General features: G+C 47.3%; 1 protein-coding gene across 1 annotated transcript in view; it reads left to right on the plus strand.

Annotated features, from left to right (window-relative positions):
- LOC133350055 (guanylate cyclase soluble subunit alpha-2-like) overlaps positions 1–8,107 on the plus strand; it is a 41,828-nt gene extending 33,721 nt beyond the window's left edge. The window contains 2 exon segments of the mRNA XM_061564032.1: positions 2,084–2,227; positions 7,949–8,107. Of these exon segments, the coding sequence (XP_061420016.1) occupies positions 2,084–2,227; positions 7,949–8,107 (303 nt within the window).
- Positions 8,108–18,627: the final 10,520 nt, after the last annotated feature.

An 18,627-nucleotide genomic window follows, 5' to 3' on the forward strand; every position in this document is an offset into this window, starting at 1 on the left:
CCCAAACAGCGGCACACATGGGAAGCAGAGCAAGTGCACCGATGGCCGTTGAGTTATCGATTACTTGAAGAATCTTACAGTCAAACTCTACCGCTGAGCGCCTGTGAACAAAAACCCGTGCGGCGTTGACGCATGTTAAGTTTCAACGACGTTGCAATGTGACTACACAATGCGATGCTGTCGCCCAAGTCTGTGACACGTAGAATTGTGTCAAACAATCATTGGCCCGTGGGAGAAACACCCGGCTTGCATAAGAGGCCAGTTGAGGATTTGGCGGCGTCGCCAATATATCTGCGGCGCAACTACTGTTCGAGCTCGGAGATTTGCGAATGTTTTGCACGGGCACGCTATTTTTGGCCGCGAGTCGATGCTCGCTTGCACGAGCACGCGGCGGTGACTGCTCGCGCCCACGCACGTCAAGCCCACCCGGTGAGCCTCGTCGCTTGGCCCCTGTCGAGTAATTGACGGGACACACCGCTGACAATCGCCGTGGCGTTGTTGGGAGGCCTGTCCGCGCTTGGACAGCTGCCTGACGGGCACGCGCGCGCGCACATGGGGTTAACGTAGACGCCTGGAACGCAGGAGGCCGTGGGTTCAATCTCGACCCTGACGCCTGTTGTGTATTTGGAGTTTTCGTGTCTTTCTCCTCGTGGTCGCGTGGATTTTTCTCTGGGTTCCTCAGGTGTTTCCCTTCCACGTTTAGAAAGGTGCATTTGGAGTACTTATCTGCAATAAATTTCCACGTGATAAGCCACTTCGTAGCGCGATCATTTGTGGCCAGGTCGTTTCTGAAAAACAGCGATATAACTCAGTAGGCCTTGCCTCGTAAAATTGTAATAATTTAGTTTAGTTTGATAATGACGACGGCGATAATGCTGACGGCGTTCTGTAAATAAACTGAGCGCGAGATGTCCACAGCAAATATGACTGACCGATAAATGTCTTATATTATTATTCCGAGATATTTATTTTGCTAAATAATAATGCAGATTTGATCGTTTTACTTTGCAGCCAAATTGGGTTCGGGTGATAGGATCATACATGGTGCGAGAACACCTTCACAAAGTGAACGGTTAACGAAGGTGCCACAGCCATGTGGGAAATTCTCGAGTTGCAAGTTTTGACACCATTGCCCTGTTAATCCAGCACACAGCCGTGGGCAATGTTCAGCTCTTATTTGCTGACGTGGATCTTAGATACTAGTGACTGTTCGCGTCAGGAAACTTTACAGCATGTTGATGGGATGGTGAAACAATCCCCCCACGACCAACTTGGTACCGGAAGAGAGACATTCATCCAGCAGTGGATGGACAAAGGTCTGTAAATGACTATTAATCATTGCAAATTACCAGCCGGCGTGCATATGATGTAGTAGTGCTGTTTGCTGGATGTCACGAATGTCTGGCCACGGTTGCAATTGCAGTCTCGCACCGTGTGCAGTGCACTGCCCCTGTCCGCCAGGCCCAACAAATCTAAATTAGTTTTACCCCCTCTGGGTGTAATGTTGTCGGGTTTTCCCACCAACAAGGTACACAAACCTGGGACATGTCATGGGAATAATAATATCTCAAAATGCCAGAAAAGGGGAGAGCTCGCATGTAAAATAAAACCCACCGCTCTATCTGAGTGGCACGCACGGACACACGGGTCATCTTGAATGAGGCATTGTTACAAAACAGACTTTAATGTCCCAGCAGCTTTGTCAATACGCGGACGATCATGGGAAAACCACAAGTGGAAGCTGTGCATAACAATACCTTGATTGATTAATATTGGTGCTTAAGCTCACAATTTACATGATCAGCCCCTCTTCTCAATCTATTGATGAATGAGGATTTCTCTGCCACACTTCACCGCACTGGTCAGTGCCGATTCGTGAAGGAGGGGAGCATAGATGTGGGAGCATAGTACAGTACAACAGTGGATCTTGCTTTGTTGCCCTTTTCCAGCCCCACCACGTGGCCACATTGTGCTACATTGAGAAGGGGCACCGTACCGCCACAACCCGGAGAGGGTGGCGACCCGAGCGGTAACGCGTCCTATTGAACGAACGAGTGGTTACCCGCGCGGTGCGAGCGTGCAGGTGGAGACGATCGGAGACGCGTACTGCGTGGCGGGCGGTCTGCACAAGCCGAGCGCGGAGCACGCCCAGCGGGTGGCCTGGATGGCCCTGCGCATGATCGACCTGGCGCAGAAGGTGCTCACGCCCGACGGAGAGCCCATCAAGGTGGGATTTTTCCAACTCTGCCTGGAGTCCCACCAGCCACACTTCCACCATGCCCACCAGAGACAAATAACCCCCCCCCCCCCCACCGTGTAGCCTTAACAGACTGTCGGGGCAAGTGCTGTTAGAGACTAGCACCTATGAAGGTCGGCGCGGCACACGAGGGGGTGGGCGGCCAGCACTGCACGCGGCAGCCTTTGTCTCTCCCAGTGGTGATATTTACACAGCGCACCAGGTACTCATTTGAGGCTGTGGCGACCTAGGGGAGGCTGGTTCAGATAATCGTCGCTGGTTTGTAGCGCAACGCGCTAACCACTACGCCACCACGCCACCACGCCCCCACTACCACCAAATGCAACGACCCCCCTCCCCTCCCAGCTTTCCCTCGTCCCTGTAGCTTACACAGGCTGTTGGGGCAATCACTGTTAGCGAGCAACAACCACCACCACCACCTCTCCCTTGCGATGCGATGTACAGCTGTGAAGGTCACGAAATCCGGGCACTGTAGCAAATCAAGCTGATCTCAGAGGCCACGTGAACTGCAGGTTGAAGCAGCTCTGCTGGGGCATGGGAGAGCTATTAACTCTTTTGAGTGCTGGTGATGCGACAACCGGGGTTTAATTCCACCTGGGCCTGGTCTGGGTTGATGACCCCCGGGAAAATACATCTGTCTGCACCCGGCACACCACGTCCTGTATACCTGTCGCTGTGCCTGTGACGACTAAGGCACGTGTCACCTCCAGGCTACCAGGCACTCTGAGAATATTCTGTCATGAATCACGCCTTGGTGATAATACGACAACGGGGCAATGCACGGTGCTCTCACTGGCGAGCTGGGCAATATTTAATCAATCGATGGATTTTTCGTTCACTCATTGGTTAAAACAATGGCGGTGGTGTATTTGACCTTGCATTTGACCTTGACGAAGACTGCCGTTTTGTCACGAATACGAGCGTTTGAAAATGTGCCGATGTTGCGAGTGGATTGCTCCGGCGCACAATTCCTTCGAGTGCAAAGCTCTCGGTCGTTGAAGAGTTAGCCTACAGGCGAGTGTACCCTATTTATATGTGGAGACGGCGCCCAGCCGGTGTGTGATTACGTTGGGATTTGAGTCATTGTGGGGATGGGGTGGGAGAGGCTTATTGGGCTTTTAAGGGGTCTGAACAGCCAATGACCAACCCAATTTCAATTGTTGTCAAATCAACTCCACAGCAAGAATTATATACAAGGTGCTTTAAATAAATGTTAACACTTCTGATAATCTTCTTGGTTCTTTCGGTAAAGTCACGTAGAAGGGAAATAATAAAATAATAATAAAAAACATAATGCCCTAATCCACAGATGGGTGGGGTCATCTAGAAGTGGCTGAAGATCCATCCTCGTCTTGTCTGTTTATTCTTGGACGAGTCACCTTGTGTTCCGAAATGGAGGTTTTTTTGGGGGGTTAGATCGCATGAATATAAATGTGTCGTTAAACCCGCCACCACCCGACACGGCCAATTATAGTAAAACTTGTCACGTACACAAAACATGTCAATTAGTTATTATTTCAGCACACCAGTATGTTGGAGAATGAACTCACAGCATGTATCATTTGCTCTCCAAAACACCGGGGTGCTGAACTAGTAACAAACTGGCCTTTTTTGTTTACTTGACAAACCTTACTAATTGGCTGTGTCGGGTGGTGGTGGCATGTTTAACGACACATTTATATTTGCGCGATCTAACCCAAAAAACATGTTAAACCCATTCGTGATATTATCCGAGCCTTGGCATGCCTAAGAGGGGGGACCCAAAGTGGCAGAAAATTCATCCCATCGTTGATCGGCATGGGTAATGCGATCTGCCACAAAATGCCCCTTACGTCACCTCGATCGAGACAATTCCCCCGTGTTTAATTTGAATTTCCCTTTCATTTCGGGGGGTATCGGCAGCAGAGTCATTCTCCCATCTCTGCTGTGAGTTTAATTCCCAGCCGTGGCTAACATCAGTGGCGAGTAATATATTGTAATATCTTGGCTGTTTCTTAGGGATGGCCCAACCCATACTGATCAGAACAGTGGCGTCTGGTCAAACCACCGCCCATGACTGGCACAGCACTGGGAGGCCTTAAACCAGCAGTGGATTGACATCGGGCTGTACATTATTATTATTATACTGAATGGCCCAAAGGGAAGGACACATAGAGTTGCTGTATATATTTTAACATCACATGTGGATATTTCATTTATTTTAACAATGTTAACACTGACTTCCATTAACATTAATACATGCATGAATTCTCTTTTGAAATGAATGTAGGACTTTTTTTTTTAAAGATTACAGCGGCCTTGTTTACAATCATAAAAACTAATTGAACTCGTTCATCTTGAGTAAATTTTCTTTCCATATGTATGTCATTTGAAAAGGAAGACGAAAATAGATATTAATCATGATAATATGTAAAATATGAACTTGAAGAATGAACAATAAAAATGTTTCATGCCCGTATTAAAATATATAAAATAGCCCGATGTACACTGGCTTTTTGGCCACCGTGTATTAAACTGAAACGAAACTAAAACAATGTTTCATTTGACCAGGTAAGGCCCACTGAGCTTATGTAGCTCTTTTTCAGAAGCGACTTGGCCACAAATGATAGCTCAACCAAGTGGCTTATCACGTGGAAAGTTATAGCAGCCAAATACTCTAAACGCACGTTTCTAAAATGTGGAGGAAAAAACCAGAGGACCTGGAGAAAAATCCATGCGACCAAGGGGAGAACACGCAAACTCCAAATATGCAGGCGTCACGGTCGGGATTGAACCCACGATCTCCCGCATACCAGGCAAGGGAGTTAACATTCGCCACCCCAAAGTACAAAAAAACTGTCTGTGCACAACACACTTTTGCCTTTTTCCATTGCACAACCATGTAATTTTGTCTTTCAAATAAAAAGTGCTGCTTTCATATCACATTTTTCCTGCACGTGTGGAGACGGCAGAGTGGAGTTAGTAGGGGAGGAGGGGGTAGACGGAATAGGCGGGGGGTGTAGAGGAGAAAAGTGTAAACGGAGCTTGGCACACGCGAAGTTTCATCATCGCCTGCGACTAAATTCGAATCCTGTTCATCTCTTGGTTCTTTCGGTAAAGTCACGTACAATGGAAATAATAATAAAAATAAAACATAATAAAATAATTCTCACGACGTTTCTGCCACAACGCAAGTAGCCGTCCTCAGACTCTGTCTCCTTGACAGACCTGTTCTCCACCGGAGGACGGATGCTTGCGTTGTGGCCGAAACGTCGTGAGAATTATTGTATTATGTTTTATTTTTTATTATTTTATTATTTCCATTCTACGTGACTTTACCGAAAAAATCAAGAAGATGAATCCCTGCAGTCACCGAAGCTTTAAATCGAGATCGAATCCTGTTCTCGCGCTCACCGTTCCCACGGGAGTGCTCCGCAGACCGTGGCGGACGCTGCCGCGCAACAGCCTTGGCACGCTGCTATGAATGATTGAGAAAGCGTGAAGGTGTATTAGCTGCGAGTGCTCGCCCGGCCAGGAGCTCTCCAAGGGGGTTCGCTGGCCGCAAAGAGGCCGGGCGCGGCGGAGCGCGAGGCGGTGACGCGTCTCCAACGCAGCGCCCCCCCACCACCACCACCGCACAGCCGAGGGATCGAGCGCCACGCGCGTCGCGAACGCACAAACACGCCGCACCAACTTCTTGGTTCTTTCGGTAAAGTCATGTAAAAGGGAAGTAATAAAATAATAAAAATAAAACATAATAAAATAATTCTCACGACGTTTCGGCCACAACGCAAGCAGCCGTCCTCTTGCGTTGTGGCCGAAACGTCGTGAGAATTATTTTATTATGTTTTTTTATTTTATTACTTCCCTTCTACGTGACTTTACCGAAAAAACCAAAAAGATGAATCCCTGCAGTCACGAAAGCTTTCAATCGAAATTACGCCGCGCCAAATATAACGACTGGGGGACGCTGCGTTCGGTGCGTTGGGGAATGACACATCACGCGCGAAAACATGACGTGGTTTTAGGGTTTTGTTGTTGTCTGACATGGAAACGTGCGTTATGCTTTGGACACGCGACACGTTGAGGTGCAGGGCGCCGAATACTTCTTCCTGTAACACGTTACGCTCTTTACCTCCCTCTCATTGTTCGTGCAAATTCTGGTCATCCATCCCATCAGCATCGAACAAAGACGGTCACTGCATTGCGTCCTTTCCGATGCGCTTCTGCGGCCGTCTGGAACACTCCTTTCGATATCCGGAAGCCGCTGGAGCTGTGCACGTTTAAATCTAGATTGAAAACTAATTTCTTTACAACTGCGTTTGTTGTGTTTAGTTTGTTGTTCTTCCCCCGCACCTCCGATTAGCACGGTTGGCTACGTACGGCACGAAAGAAGTTCAACTTTAGTCTCAGATCTGCATATGCGTGAAATTAAGTGAAAATCAAAGTTAAATGTTGCAGGGATTTTTTTTTTTGCGTAGCTGTTGGCGATTGGGTTAAGACCATCAGCTCGCTATGTTTGTGAAGCTGGTTTAATCACAGGTGGCTGAAACATGGAATGGAACCCGGCTTAGTAGGGGGTGCTGACTCGGCTGCTGTGGATTTCTATAGCCCTGCCCAGGGATTTTAGATGGGTTTTTTACGCGTATATACAAATGTAGACTCATCGTTTTTTCTTGCGTGAAATAAAATGAATCATGTATATGGGTTAATTTATATAATTACTTTCATGTCATCTTCCAGGGCTCAATTAATACTTTGCAACAATTTGTAATCATTAATTGATGGTGATGATAGCTGTGGTGGTGGTGACAATGGTGATGATCTGGTTAAGCTGTTAACGGTAAATATATTTAAGTTTTCTTTGAAAACCCATCTCTTTAAAAGTGTCCTTCCCTTTTTAGATTGGTCGGTGCGCTGGTTCTGGTTTTGTTTCCTGCTTTTCATGCATTGTGCATTGGGATCCTAGGATGGAATTTTGCATTATAAATTGTATTTATTGTTATGATTTTGCTATAAAGCTATAATCGTGTTATTGACATCCTCCACCACTACTATGGTGCAGGGCTGTGCATAATGCACCACGACCACGGCTAACATCGGTGGCGAGCGATGTCTTAACCTGCCCTCGCCCCGTACGTATGTATGTTGAACTTTTTTCACACAGTACGTAGCCAACCTCGCAAATCGGAGGTACGCCCTCCTCCCCAACCCGCACTGACCAACATGGTGAAGTATCTTGACTTAAAGCTTTCGTGACTGCAGGAATTCATATTCTTTGGGTTTTTCGGTAAAGTCACGTAGATAGAAAAAAAACTAAAATAATAATAAAAAATATCACGACGTTTCGACCGCAACACAAGCGGTCGTCATCAGGAAACAATGATGACGACCGCTTGTGTCGTGATATTTATTTTTTCTATCTCCGTGACTTTGCCGAAAGACCCAAACAATATGGTGAAGTATGGTCAAATAACCCCCCACGACTGACGTGGCGCGCGGAGGCCTTCACCCAACAGCGGATTGACAAACGGCTTTCAACTAATTGAGGACATTTCAAGACTGCCCGTTAAAAACAACGTTCTTGTTCTAAGCACCAGCAATGAAAACGCACTATCCCACCAACTGTTTGTCGCAGGCGATGGGTAAATCACAAGGAGGTGATGCAACACTGAGTCCCTAACTCGCACGCGTGCCCCGGCCGTCCCTCAGATGCGGATCGGGCTGCACTCGGGTCCCGTGCTGGCCGGCGTGGTCGGGGTCAACATGCCGCGCTACTGCCTCTTCGGGAACAACGTGGCGCTCGCAAACCGCTTCGAGGCCGGCAGCCTCCCGTGCCGCGTGAACGTCAGCCCCACGACGCACCGGTGAGCGAGCCTGGGAGCGGTCCCTGCCATCTCAGTCCCGTGAAGTTCAATGTGGAGATAGTTTAAAGCGCGCCGGTCACGCAGGTTTGTCTTCGTGGTCGCGCTATGTGGCTGGCCGATGGTTTTTTTAAATCCTTTATATTAAGTTCACTCGCTTGCTTGCGCGCTTGCGCGCTTACGACCGTGCAAATCTTTCGGTCGTTTTTTAACCCACTTCCCGTGATCCAATCGAGCTGACATTTTGCACACAGACTCGTTGTGCGTGACAATTTATTTTCGTGAAAAAAATTTTCCTAAATTTTCCACTTTTTAGGAAAAAACTAAATTTCATATTTAATTTTAATACCAATGTGATAAAAATGAAACTCTTACCCAAGAAAAACAGAAATGAATAATAAAATAATACCGATGCCACGCATATAAAGGATTTATAGTGAAAAACTTTGTTTTTACGAGTTAATTTTTTTCTTTCTTGTGTGGGAGTGCTCTCCCCTCGTGTGCACGCATTGGTGAGTTTGCTCCGGTCACTCCAGCTTACTCCCAGGCGAAGCAAAAAAAAAACGAAACGTGGCCCGGCCTACCACCAGAGAGCCGAGCCCAAATCGGAACCAGCAACAGCGGCAGCAGCCGGCAACGCTCTATGATTGAGAGGGAAAGGAGTAGCTCAATTCGGTCCCTTCAACGTGATGGCAAACAACACGCAGTACAAGCTGACAACACATCGGAGATTTATAAAGTGATTTTTTGTTAAACATATTTCGGTTATTTTTTCCCTCTTTGTTTTCCATTTGCACTCTGTGCATCATGTCATGAGAAATAGAAGGAATTTGTGAAGTTCACAGAGCAGTGCGCCCAATGTGTCAGAGAATGGCTGCAGAAGAGATGGTTTTATAAGACCTCTCACTAAAAATCCTTCAAGCGATATTTTCATCATTTACACAGGCAGGGTTGCATTTCCCCACGCACTCTACTCTGAGATAGGATTGTCGCATGATAATCAAATCAACATTTGTCACTTTTTAGAGCTGTAAATCAGTCAAATTAAGTGCATTACCCAATGTAACGTGATGGATTTTCGTACAGCAATTGGTGACTGGGAAGAAACCATCAACTCGCTTAAACTTGGAGTTGAAATCTGGGCAAGTGGCTGCCCAGATTTGAACCCAGGACCTCAGCGGTGTGCCACCAAGTACCCTGACCTCTGAGCCACTCTGACCTTTTGTTTGATCTCATCAAATGAGCAAAGATATTGAAGTTTTGGGAATTAGATGGCCGGAGAGGGTTCCAGAGTCCAGCAGTACAAGGAGAGGACAATCCCGCATCCTATAATAAGATAGTTGAGCAAAATGTCGATGAGAGAAATTGGTCAATTGAGTAAAAATCAGTCGTCACGACTGCATCTCATCAATGTCGGGGATACCTGAAGTAGAGGAGTGATCGTAGGGAGGGTGTGAGGCAGTGGGGGAATGCTGGGCAGAGAGGAAAAGATAAATAATGGTGTAGAAACTTGTGAATGAAGACACTTCATGGCAAAGAGCGATAGAATGAGGGAAAGCAGAAGACCATCCCCTGTGTGGCCCGGCTTCACCAATGTCATAATCAGTTATGGTCTATCCACTGCTGGATGCAGGCCTCCCCACTCCATCGCTATTCCTTGTGGTCCTGTGATGACACAATCCATCTCGCTCCAGCGCAATCTTCTTTTTTTCTTTGCTTTGTTGTTCTTCCCCCGCACCTCCGATTAGCACGGCTGGTTATGCATGGTGCGAAAGAAGTTCCACATTCCTACGTACAACCTAATTGCTCCTTCTCCACAGTGGTCGACCCGTCGGGCATGTTCCCTGCTTCAGCCGGCATTCCATCGCCAGTCTTGTCGATCTGCTGCCATCCATTCTGGTGATGTGTCCTGGACAAGCCCACTCGCTCTTATTCACTAGCCACACGTGACCTCTCTAATTATGTGTTTGTTCTTTGATCAAAGTGTTCCTGCAGTCTGTCTCTCTGAAATTCCCAGCATGCACCTCTCCACGCTGCTTTACATATGTTCAGCCTTGGTTCTATCTTCTTTCTCAGTGTCCAGGTTCACGATTTGTATGTCATAGCAGGCACTCTACAAATAATAATAATCATGACATTTGATTATCCAGGCGTCACAGAGTCATGAGAATTTTTCACAAGGGTCTTTTTAAATGTGGATGTTCGGCCAATTGCATTCATTTGTGCTTGGATTCATTGGTTGCATATTACGTACGCTCGCTTTTCTGCAAGCAGACCCTCGTATCATCTTACGGAAAAAAAACCATCGTCGTTATTTACAAAACCTAAAACCTCCGACGGGCATATTAAGAATCACGGGGACCCCGAAGCGTAAACTGAAGCGCGTCCTCACAAACCGCGCTCACGCACGAAGCGCCACAGAGTGACCGCTTCCACTGCTGCGCTTGCTGCCGCTGTTGTCAAAAGGCTCCTGAGCGGTGACGAAGGCTTCCGCTTCACGCCACGGTCGCGGCGAGAGCTTCCAGCAAACTTCCCCGGCGACGTGCCGGGCATCTGCTACTTCCTCGACTCGTACGAGCCCGCGGCGTCGCACGGCCCTCACTGTGGGCCGCCCAACAAGGGCGGAGGCGACAGCGATGGTGACGGCGGCGGTGGTGATGGTGGCGGTGACAGCGGTGATGGCGGTGGTGACGGCGGTGGTGATTCCGGCGGTGGCGGCGGTGATGGTGGCGGCGGTGATGGTGGTGGCGGCGGTGATGGTGGCGGCGGTGATGGTGGTGGAGGTGATGGTGGCGGCGGTGATGGCGGCGGCGATGGTGGCGGCGGTGATGGTGGCGGTGGTGATGGCGGCGATGGTGGAAGCGGTGACTGTGGCAGCGATCATGGAACCGGCGACGTCACCGACAGACCACCCGCTGAGCACTCCTCCCACACCGCTCTTGCCGCCGACCCACTCGGGGCGGTGGGAAGTCCGCGAGGCGACGAAGCCCTGGGAAACCTGGATGGTAATATTGGTGGTGATGGTGGCACAGACGGTGCATCTGCCAGCCTTCTCAGTCACTCAACCCTTTGCACCTCCGATTAGCACGGTTGGCTACGTTCGGTGGGAAAAAAGTTCAACATACGTGCGTAAACACCCAGATCTGTCCCGTGACCCCTCCTGTCGGTGAGCCTTCGACACTTCACGTGGCCTCAAAGTGCACCTGGCATGGCACAAGCGCCGTGGTGACGCCACCGCCACTTAGAGGCGATTGTTGATGTCGGTGGTGGTGATGGCGCAGATGGAGCCGGTGGAGCCGGTGGTGGCACGGCCAGGGCTTGTACCGGCGAGTGTGGTGGTGGGTGCTGTGGCGAGACGGCCGGGATTCTTGTGGAGATTCCAGAATTCGGAAGCTGAGGCGATGCTCAAGAAAGCCGACTCAGAACCCACGGCACGGACTGCTGACTCCACGCTCTGGAAAAGAAACATGTAGGCACAAAACGCTTATTGTCGGTCGTTTTCTTTTTTTAATCGTTTAAACGCCTTCATGAAACGCTCCTTCCAAGCTTGCCACAAAATGCCGGTTGCATCACACCGCGCGGTCTGTCCTTGGCAAGATTTTACTTCTCGTCAGCCAAATTGTTTCGGTGAACAATGCCATCGTGGTGATAGGTTTTGAGACTTGGATAATAGGAATGCAAATCCGCACATGTGTTACTTTATTGATCAACGTGATTTGCCCCTGTCACTACGTGCCTCTCTTTCATAACAAGGCCGATGATGTATCACCACTCGCGCACGACAGACACTCACCACTCACAGGCTCACCTTAGACCAACTCGCCAAACGCAGCATCTCACCAGACACTCGCCACTCATCACGCACCACACATTTAAGACACCAACCAGACACTAACCACTCACAGCAGACACCGACACGAACCAAAAACTCACCATGGACTGCACACTCACCACTTACCGGACACTCAACGTGAGGCTCACCACTCACCAGATACCCGCCCGGTACAATTTACCAGACACCCAACGCTCACCAATCCACATGCACCACGTGACACTTGGAAGCGTTCCGCGTGATTAGTGAGGGTGGGTGGACATTAACTTTTCAATCTGTTCGTATTGTTTACAGTATGTGTCACTTATATAATTGTCCAAATTCTACATTACGCAACTGCTAGATAGAGACAAGGTTTAACATGAAGTAGAATTTTGCGAGCTATGAACTCATTGTTACCTTCTCAAATCGTGTTGACTTTTTTTGCTGGTCAATTATGAGTGGCAGTGTGGATGCAGCATACCATGCGTGTATCACCATTGATTACACTTCTCACGTCCAATCCATGGCGCAGTGTTTGTGCTTTTAGAAGGAGAACTCCAGTTTGTCTCTTTGAAGCACTATTCCTTTTGGCTTAAAATCCATTTCGGGTTTTCATTTCCACCAATACAAATTTCAGCGCTTCGGGGAAATGCAGACGACGATCATTTGATGTTAAAATGTGTATCAAAAAGCGTTGGTACATTAAAGAGACATTTTTATAGACACATAATAGTAAGGAATTATAAGCACAAGGCTATATAAAGCACACATGTGTGGACATTATAGTCCTTGCAAATATGAGTTGGAATAATAATATAAGCCCTACTAATAAAAATACCCAGACGTAATATCTTCTTTGAACAAATTAATATTCATTTTAAAACTCACATTATTTATTAACGCCATTTTGCGCTGCAGTTCCTTGAGACATTTGAACGTACGCGCGAGTGCGCCATTCGTTCTATTTAAATTCCCACGGCGAGATTATTTAACACATTTTTTTATTTTCACTAAATGCTAATAAAGTAAAGTGATGCTGTTTTGCAGATTTGTAAGCAGTCTAAGCAAATATTCTTTACTCCACACATGTAAGCAATGCGCTGTCTCCATTAACTGCAGCCACTAACCCAAGATTCATCATCGTCAGCCATGGTCTATCCACTGCCAGATGAAGGCCTCCCAATTGCCGTAACTGGTTCCGTAATGCCACGATCCATCTTGCTCCTGAGCGCGAGCTCATCTCATCATCTCATCGTCTCATCGTTCGATCTCCGTGGGTGCCCTCTGACCGACGTTCCGCCACCGGTCTCGTCCGAGCGACGTGTCCTGCCCAAGCATTTGTGTTCATTCCCTGATGCACGTGTCCTTATCCACGTCTCGCATTCCAGAATTATACCGTAGACTATTACGGCGGAACCTTTGCTATTTTTAGAAACAAAGTAAGAATTATTCAAATGGTATTAATGCGAAAACTGCACAAGATTCTGCTCTCTGGCAGAGGATATATTGGATGACATGTAATTAATGGACAGGAAATCCATTCCTCCATGTAATATACACTTCTTTACAGCCCATCAGACTTCTGGCCTTCCGAACTAATGATTTCCAGCAGCGCTGATTAAACAGGCGAACTCTGATTCAGTTTTGACCTTCAGCGCCTCGCGTCGGCTCCTTAAACACCTGCCGTTGCAGTTTGACCGAAAGCAATCTGGAAATGCTGATATATTAGCGTATATACCGTGGCTCGCACACAAGCCCACAGTCAAGGTTAATACCAGACGGTCATCAACACGAATACAAATACTTCTTAAACTAATTGGACTTTTTTTTGTGCCACACACCATTGACAGAGAGTTGAGGTCACGGCATTAAATTGGAATATGTTGACCTCGTGTCAGCGCATGTCCATCATTAAGCCCAATAAATTTCGATTTGAATAAGCAGCTTAACAGCGACGAACCCGCGGCCGGCCCAAGACACGTCCATCGGGACTGCGTCGCTCGAACGCCTGGGAACTCCCCAGGAAGAGCTGGAGGCTGTCGCCAGGGAACGGGAGGTATGGTCCCCCACTACTCAACACGCTGCCGCCGCGACCCTCAACCGCGGCAAGCGGATTGAGAAACGGACGAACGAGAGAAGTCAGCTTAACAGCGACATTTCTTAGTTAAACCGTTGCGTTACATATTTGGCATACGAATGCGTTGCAGCGCAGCCTGGGCTATGAATGCCCATGAAAACGAGTTTGGGGGGGGGTACGGTGGAAATGTTTTTTTAGTGAGAGACGTTTTGACCCTCGCGAGAAAATCGTAGTTATCTTAAGTCTTGAAATATCTATTTTTTTTCCTTGTCAAGGCGCCCTTCCCCCCTTCCAACCCAGCTTAAATATATGCTCCAAGCGTGGTGGTGTTTCATTCAGACGCTGTCTCCCCGACAGACCTGGTCTTCACCTGAGGATGGCTGCTTGCGTTGTGGCCGAAACGTCGTGAGAATAATTTTATTATGTTTTATTTTTATTATTTTATTATTTCCCTTCGACGTGACTTTACCGAAAGAACCAAGAAGATGAATCCCTGCAGTCACGAAAGCTTTAAATCGAAATATCGCCACTGTTTCGAGAGCCTTGCGTAAAGATGGACCCCACAGAGCGGAAGAGGAGGTCACGTGTGCAGCTTGTCTCGTAAAATAACAATCGAACTAATTCGTCATCCGAGTGGAATTGCACGTCTCTCGCGTTAGTTGCCGCGCGATCCGACTGCTGATTTGTTACGGCGGTTCGGCAAGAAGAGAAAAAAAGATTATCGCAGGAAAATCGAATCGCTCCGTGGAAAACTAATTTCTTTAGAACCGCTTGTTTGTGTTTAGTTGTCCATTTTTTGATCACTGGCAATTTATCAAGAGTGGCATGCAACTCCAAACCATGAATGCATCATTTAACAGGACCAAATTTGTGGTTTTTTTTACATAATCATAATTTTGCACTGCAGAGGAAACTCGCGGCTTAACCCCGGGATTTTTGTGTTTAGTTTGTCTTTTACGCGCACCTCCTATTAGCACGCTTTGCTACGCACGGTGCAAAAGAAGTTCAGCATACAAACATACAATCGGCATTGGCCATTGCCGAGTAAAACCTGGCCTGGCTGTTGGGATGAATGGAGTGGAGTTTGTGTAAGAAGTGCTCTGTGTCCTACGTACAGGGTACCTTTACAAGCACGACACGTCACTCGATGTCACGTTGCAAAGCTTGCGCAGCAGATAGAGCACAAGTGGACAATTTGATATCTTTTGGGGGGATGGTGGAGGTGATGTCCATGTTTTGTATATATGTTTAAAAAAAAAATCCAAGGAGAGGGGAAAAAAATGTGGATGTGAATGAAAACTGATCATTGCGATCGTTTCCTCAAGACTAACAGGGTCTCGTAATTAGTTAACATTAATATTCAGCGCCTCCATTAATATCGTGCTGGATGAAGGGCTTCCCGTGCGCCAGAGGTCGCAAACGGGTTTTGATTCCTTACCCGTACCCGTACCCGGCCGCACCAGGGTCGCAAACGGCTACCCGTACCCTACCCGTAACCGTACCCTACCCGATACCTGGCCGGGTACGGGTAACCGTTCCCTACCCGTACCCGTACCCTACCCGAAATGAGTGACAAACGGTGACTCACCAGTGACTAATGGCCTACCCGTACCCGTACCCGGCCGCACCAGGGTCGCAAACGGCTACCCGTACCCGTACCTGGCCGGGTACGGGTAGCTGGGTATCGGGTAGGGTACGGGTATCGGGTACCCGGTTGCGACCTCTGCCGTGCGATGTCCGACACGGCGGTCCTTTGACCCAAACTTCACCGCGCCGGTCTGGCCGGGTTGGTGAAGGCAATGGACGGTGCCCAGGACTGGTTCAAACATCGCGATTCCATAATAGAGTTTTTTTTTTGGGTTAGATCGAGTAAATATATAAATGTGTCGTGAAACCCGTCACCACCCGACACAGCCAATTAGTAAGGTTTGTCACGTAAACAAAACATGCCAATTCGTTACTAGTCCGGCACACCGGTGTGTTGGAGAGTAAACCCCATAATACATGACACACATTACTAATTGACCGTGTCGGGTGGTGGTGAGTTTAACGACACATTTATATGATAATTGGTTCTTTACCCTTCTATCTGGCAACAAAACTGACACCTTTTTGTTGCCAGATAGAAGGGTAAAGAACCAATTATCATATTTTTACTGGCAAATGAGGTCCCCATAGTGACACATTTATATTTACGCGATCTAACCCAAATAAAACGCTTATGGATAATTCTTGGCCGCGAAAGCCTACTACGACTACGACTCCTGCGTGTTAACCCATCGTTATTCTACTCGTACTGGCCCCCAGCCGGGAATCAAGTCTCACGTCGCCACGTTCGTTACGCATTGCGCTAACCGTTGCGCCACCGCTCCACCGCAGAGCTCGTGATTGAGATCACGTGAGCGCTCTGGCCGCTGTACATGTGTGCGTTAGTAGTAACAACACCAGTGACGATTATCTGAACCGGTCCTGGACCTCCCCTAGGTCGACTCAGCCTGAAATGAGTACCTTGTGCGGTGTGTAGTAAATATCGACACTGGGGAGACAAAGGCGGTCGGGCGTGGTGCTGGCAACCCACCCCCTCGTGTACCGTTCTGGCCTTCATAGGTGCCCGCTAACAGCACTTGCCCCTACAGTCTGTTAAGGCTATACGGGGGATCTTTGATCTTTGTTAGTAGTAGTGGCAGCAGCAGCAGTAAGCATTGTGTAATATGCGTTGTTCAATAGCCCATGATCTGTACTGCGAAAAAAAACTGTGTTTTAAAATAACACACACACGTGTATATGATAATCACGAAGATGATGATGATCATTGCTGACTAGCACGATACTTGTATAATCTCTGTACATTCGAATGAAATAATTTAATTGCCGTGTCTTAAACCGTCTCGTCCATACATGGAGTACGTTATTTTAATATGTAAATCCTTCATCGATGAAACGTAGCCGTCAGTTTTTTTTTTTAAACCAAGGCAAGCGAATGGAAATGTGTGGGATTGGGTTTTTTTTTTCTTCCTGTAATATAATCTTCGCTGGATATAAGTTTATAAAAAAAACTCAGCACCGTGTATATTTTTATTCATATTCTTAGGTTTTTTCGGTAAAGTCACGTAGGTAAAAAAATTGAAATTAAAATTAATAAAAGTACAAGAGCTACCACTCCGTATATATACGGAGTGGTAGCTCTTGTAATCTCTCATTTACTTGATACAGCTGTCGTGGCTGTGACGGTTCCACATGAAGACGGAAGCTTGTGTTGCCTCCGAAACGTCGTGATTTTTTATTTTATTTTACTTTTATTCATTTTAATTTCAATTTTTTACCTACGTGACTTTACCGAAAAAACCTAAGAATATGAATCATTGCAGTCACGAAAGCTTCAAATCTAGAATTCGTGTATATTTTCTTAAGCATTCGGCACGACAGAGAAGGCAAGGTGTTGGCTGTGGTGGGGCTTGTGCCACGTGTGCGAGTGCAGGTGACACGCAGCTCAACTTTCAGATGTTTAAAACGACTCTCGAGGTCTTTTGATTCGAGTTGCTGTTCATTTGAATCCCACTATCAAGCCTGTGCACATATTTGGAACGCTCGCGGCTGGTTAAGCTATTAATACGCCAGTCTGTTGTGATGATGAGCACAAGGCATGCTGCAGACTGAGCTGGTGTAGTCACTACAATGCCCTGCGTCTCGCAATGAGAGACGGGAATGCAGGTTATGAACAGAGGCTGGAAACATATGCTTAGGTGTTTTATGTAAAGTCACGTAGGTAAAACATCAAAATTAATAAAAATAATAAAATAAAGATCACGACGTTTCGGAGGCAACACAAGTCTCCGTCATCAGGTGGGACAGTCACAGCCAGATTAGCTGCATCAAGTGAGGCAATGATTCAATATGTAATCCCTTAAAAGCGAGTTGAGGGGGGAGGAGAGGGGGGGGGGGCTCATCAGAATGTGGATAGCCAATGAATGGAAAGTATCGGGAGAGAGGGGCCTCTCTGATGACGGAGACTTGTGTTGCCTCCGAAACGTCGTGATCTTTATTTTATTGTATTATTTTTATTAATTTTGATGTTTTACCTACGTGACTTTACCGAAAACACCTAAGAATATGATTCCTTGCAGTCACGAAAGCTTCAAGTCTAGAGGCTGGAAAGGTCGCGTTTCATTGCCGGTTACCGATTGCCCCGATGCAAAGTTGCTGCTGTAAGCATCATTTGGTTCCACGCTTTGCAGCAGTCGCTGTCGTTAAACGGAGAGAGAACGCCTTTGTTGTGATCATTTTCTAATCTTACCAGCGCTGACATCAGAGGCCCCGGTTCAAGTATGCAAGCGATGATAAAAAAAAAAAACGATCTCAACAGATATATTAGCGTAGGTCGGAAAAAAACAAGTTTAAATTATTCGCAGCACGGGAGCCTGATGCGAGGAATTCGTTGGGGGCCCTGTCCAATGACCCCCCCCCCTTTCTCTCTTCGATGCTCAGTGCCTGGACCAGTGCCAGATGAAGCTAAGTGCGGGGCCTGTAGCATACGTTGTAAAGTGGCCCTAAATAAAATAAAATAAACTTAAATATTAAAACACATAAATTATTTACTTGCATAGTAAAGTAATTGTACTTTTTCATTTGCTATACA

This window comes from Lethenteron reissneri, chromosome 32 (genome assembly GCF_015708825.2).
Source record: "Lethenteron reissneri isolate LAM-NWPU_2019-01 chromosome 32, ASM1570882v1, whole genome shotgun sequence".
Lineage (NCBI taxonomy): Eukaryota > Metazoa > Chordata > Hyperoartia > Petromyzontiformes > Petromyzontidae > Lethenteron > Lethenteron reissneri.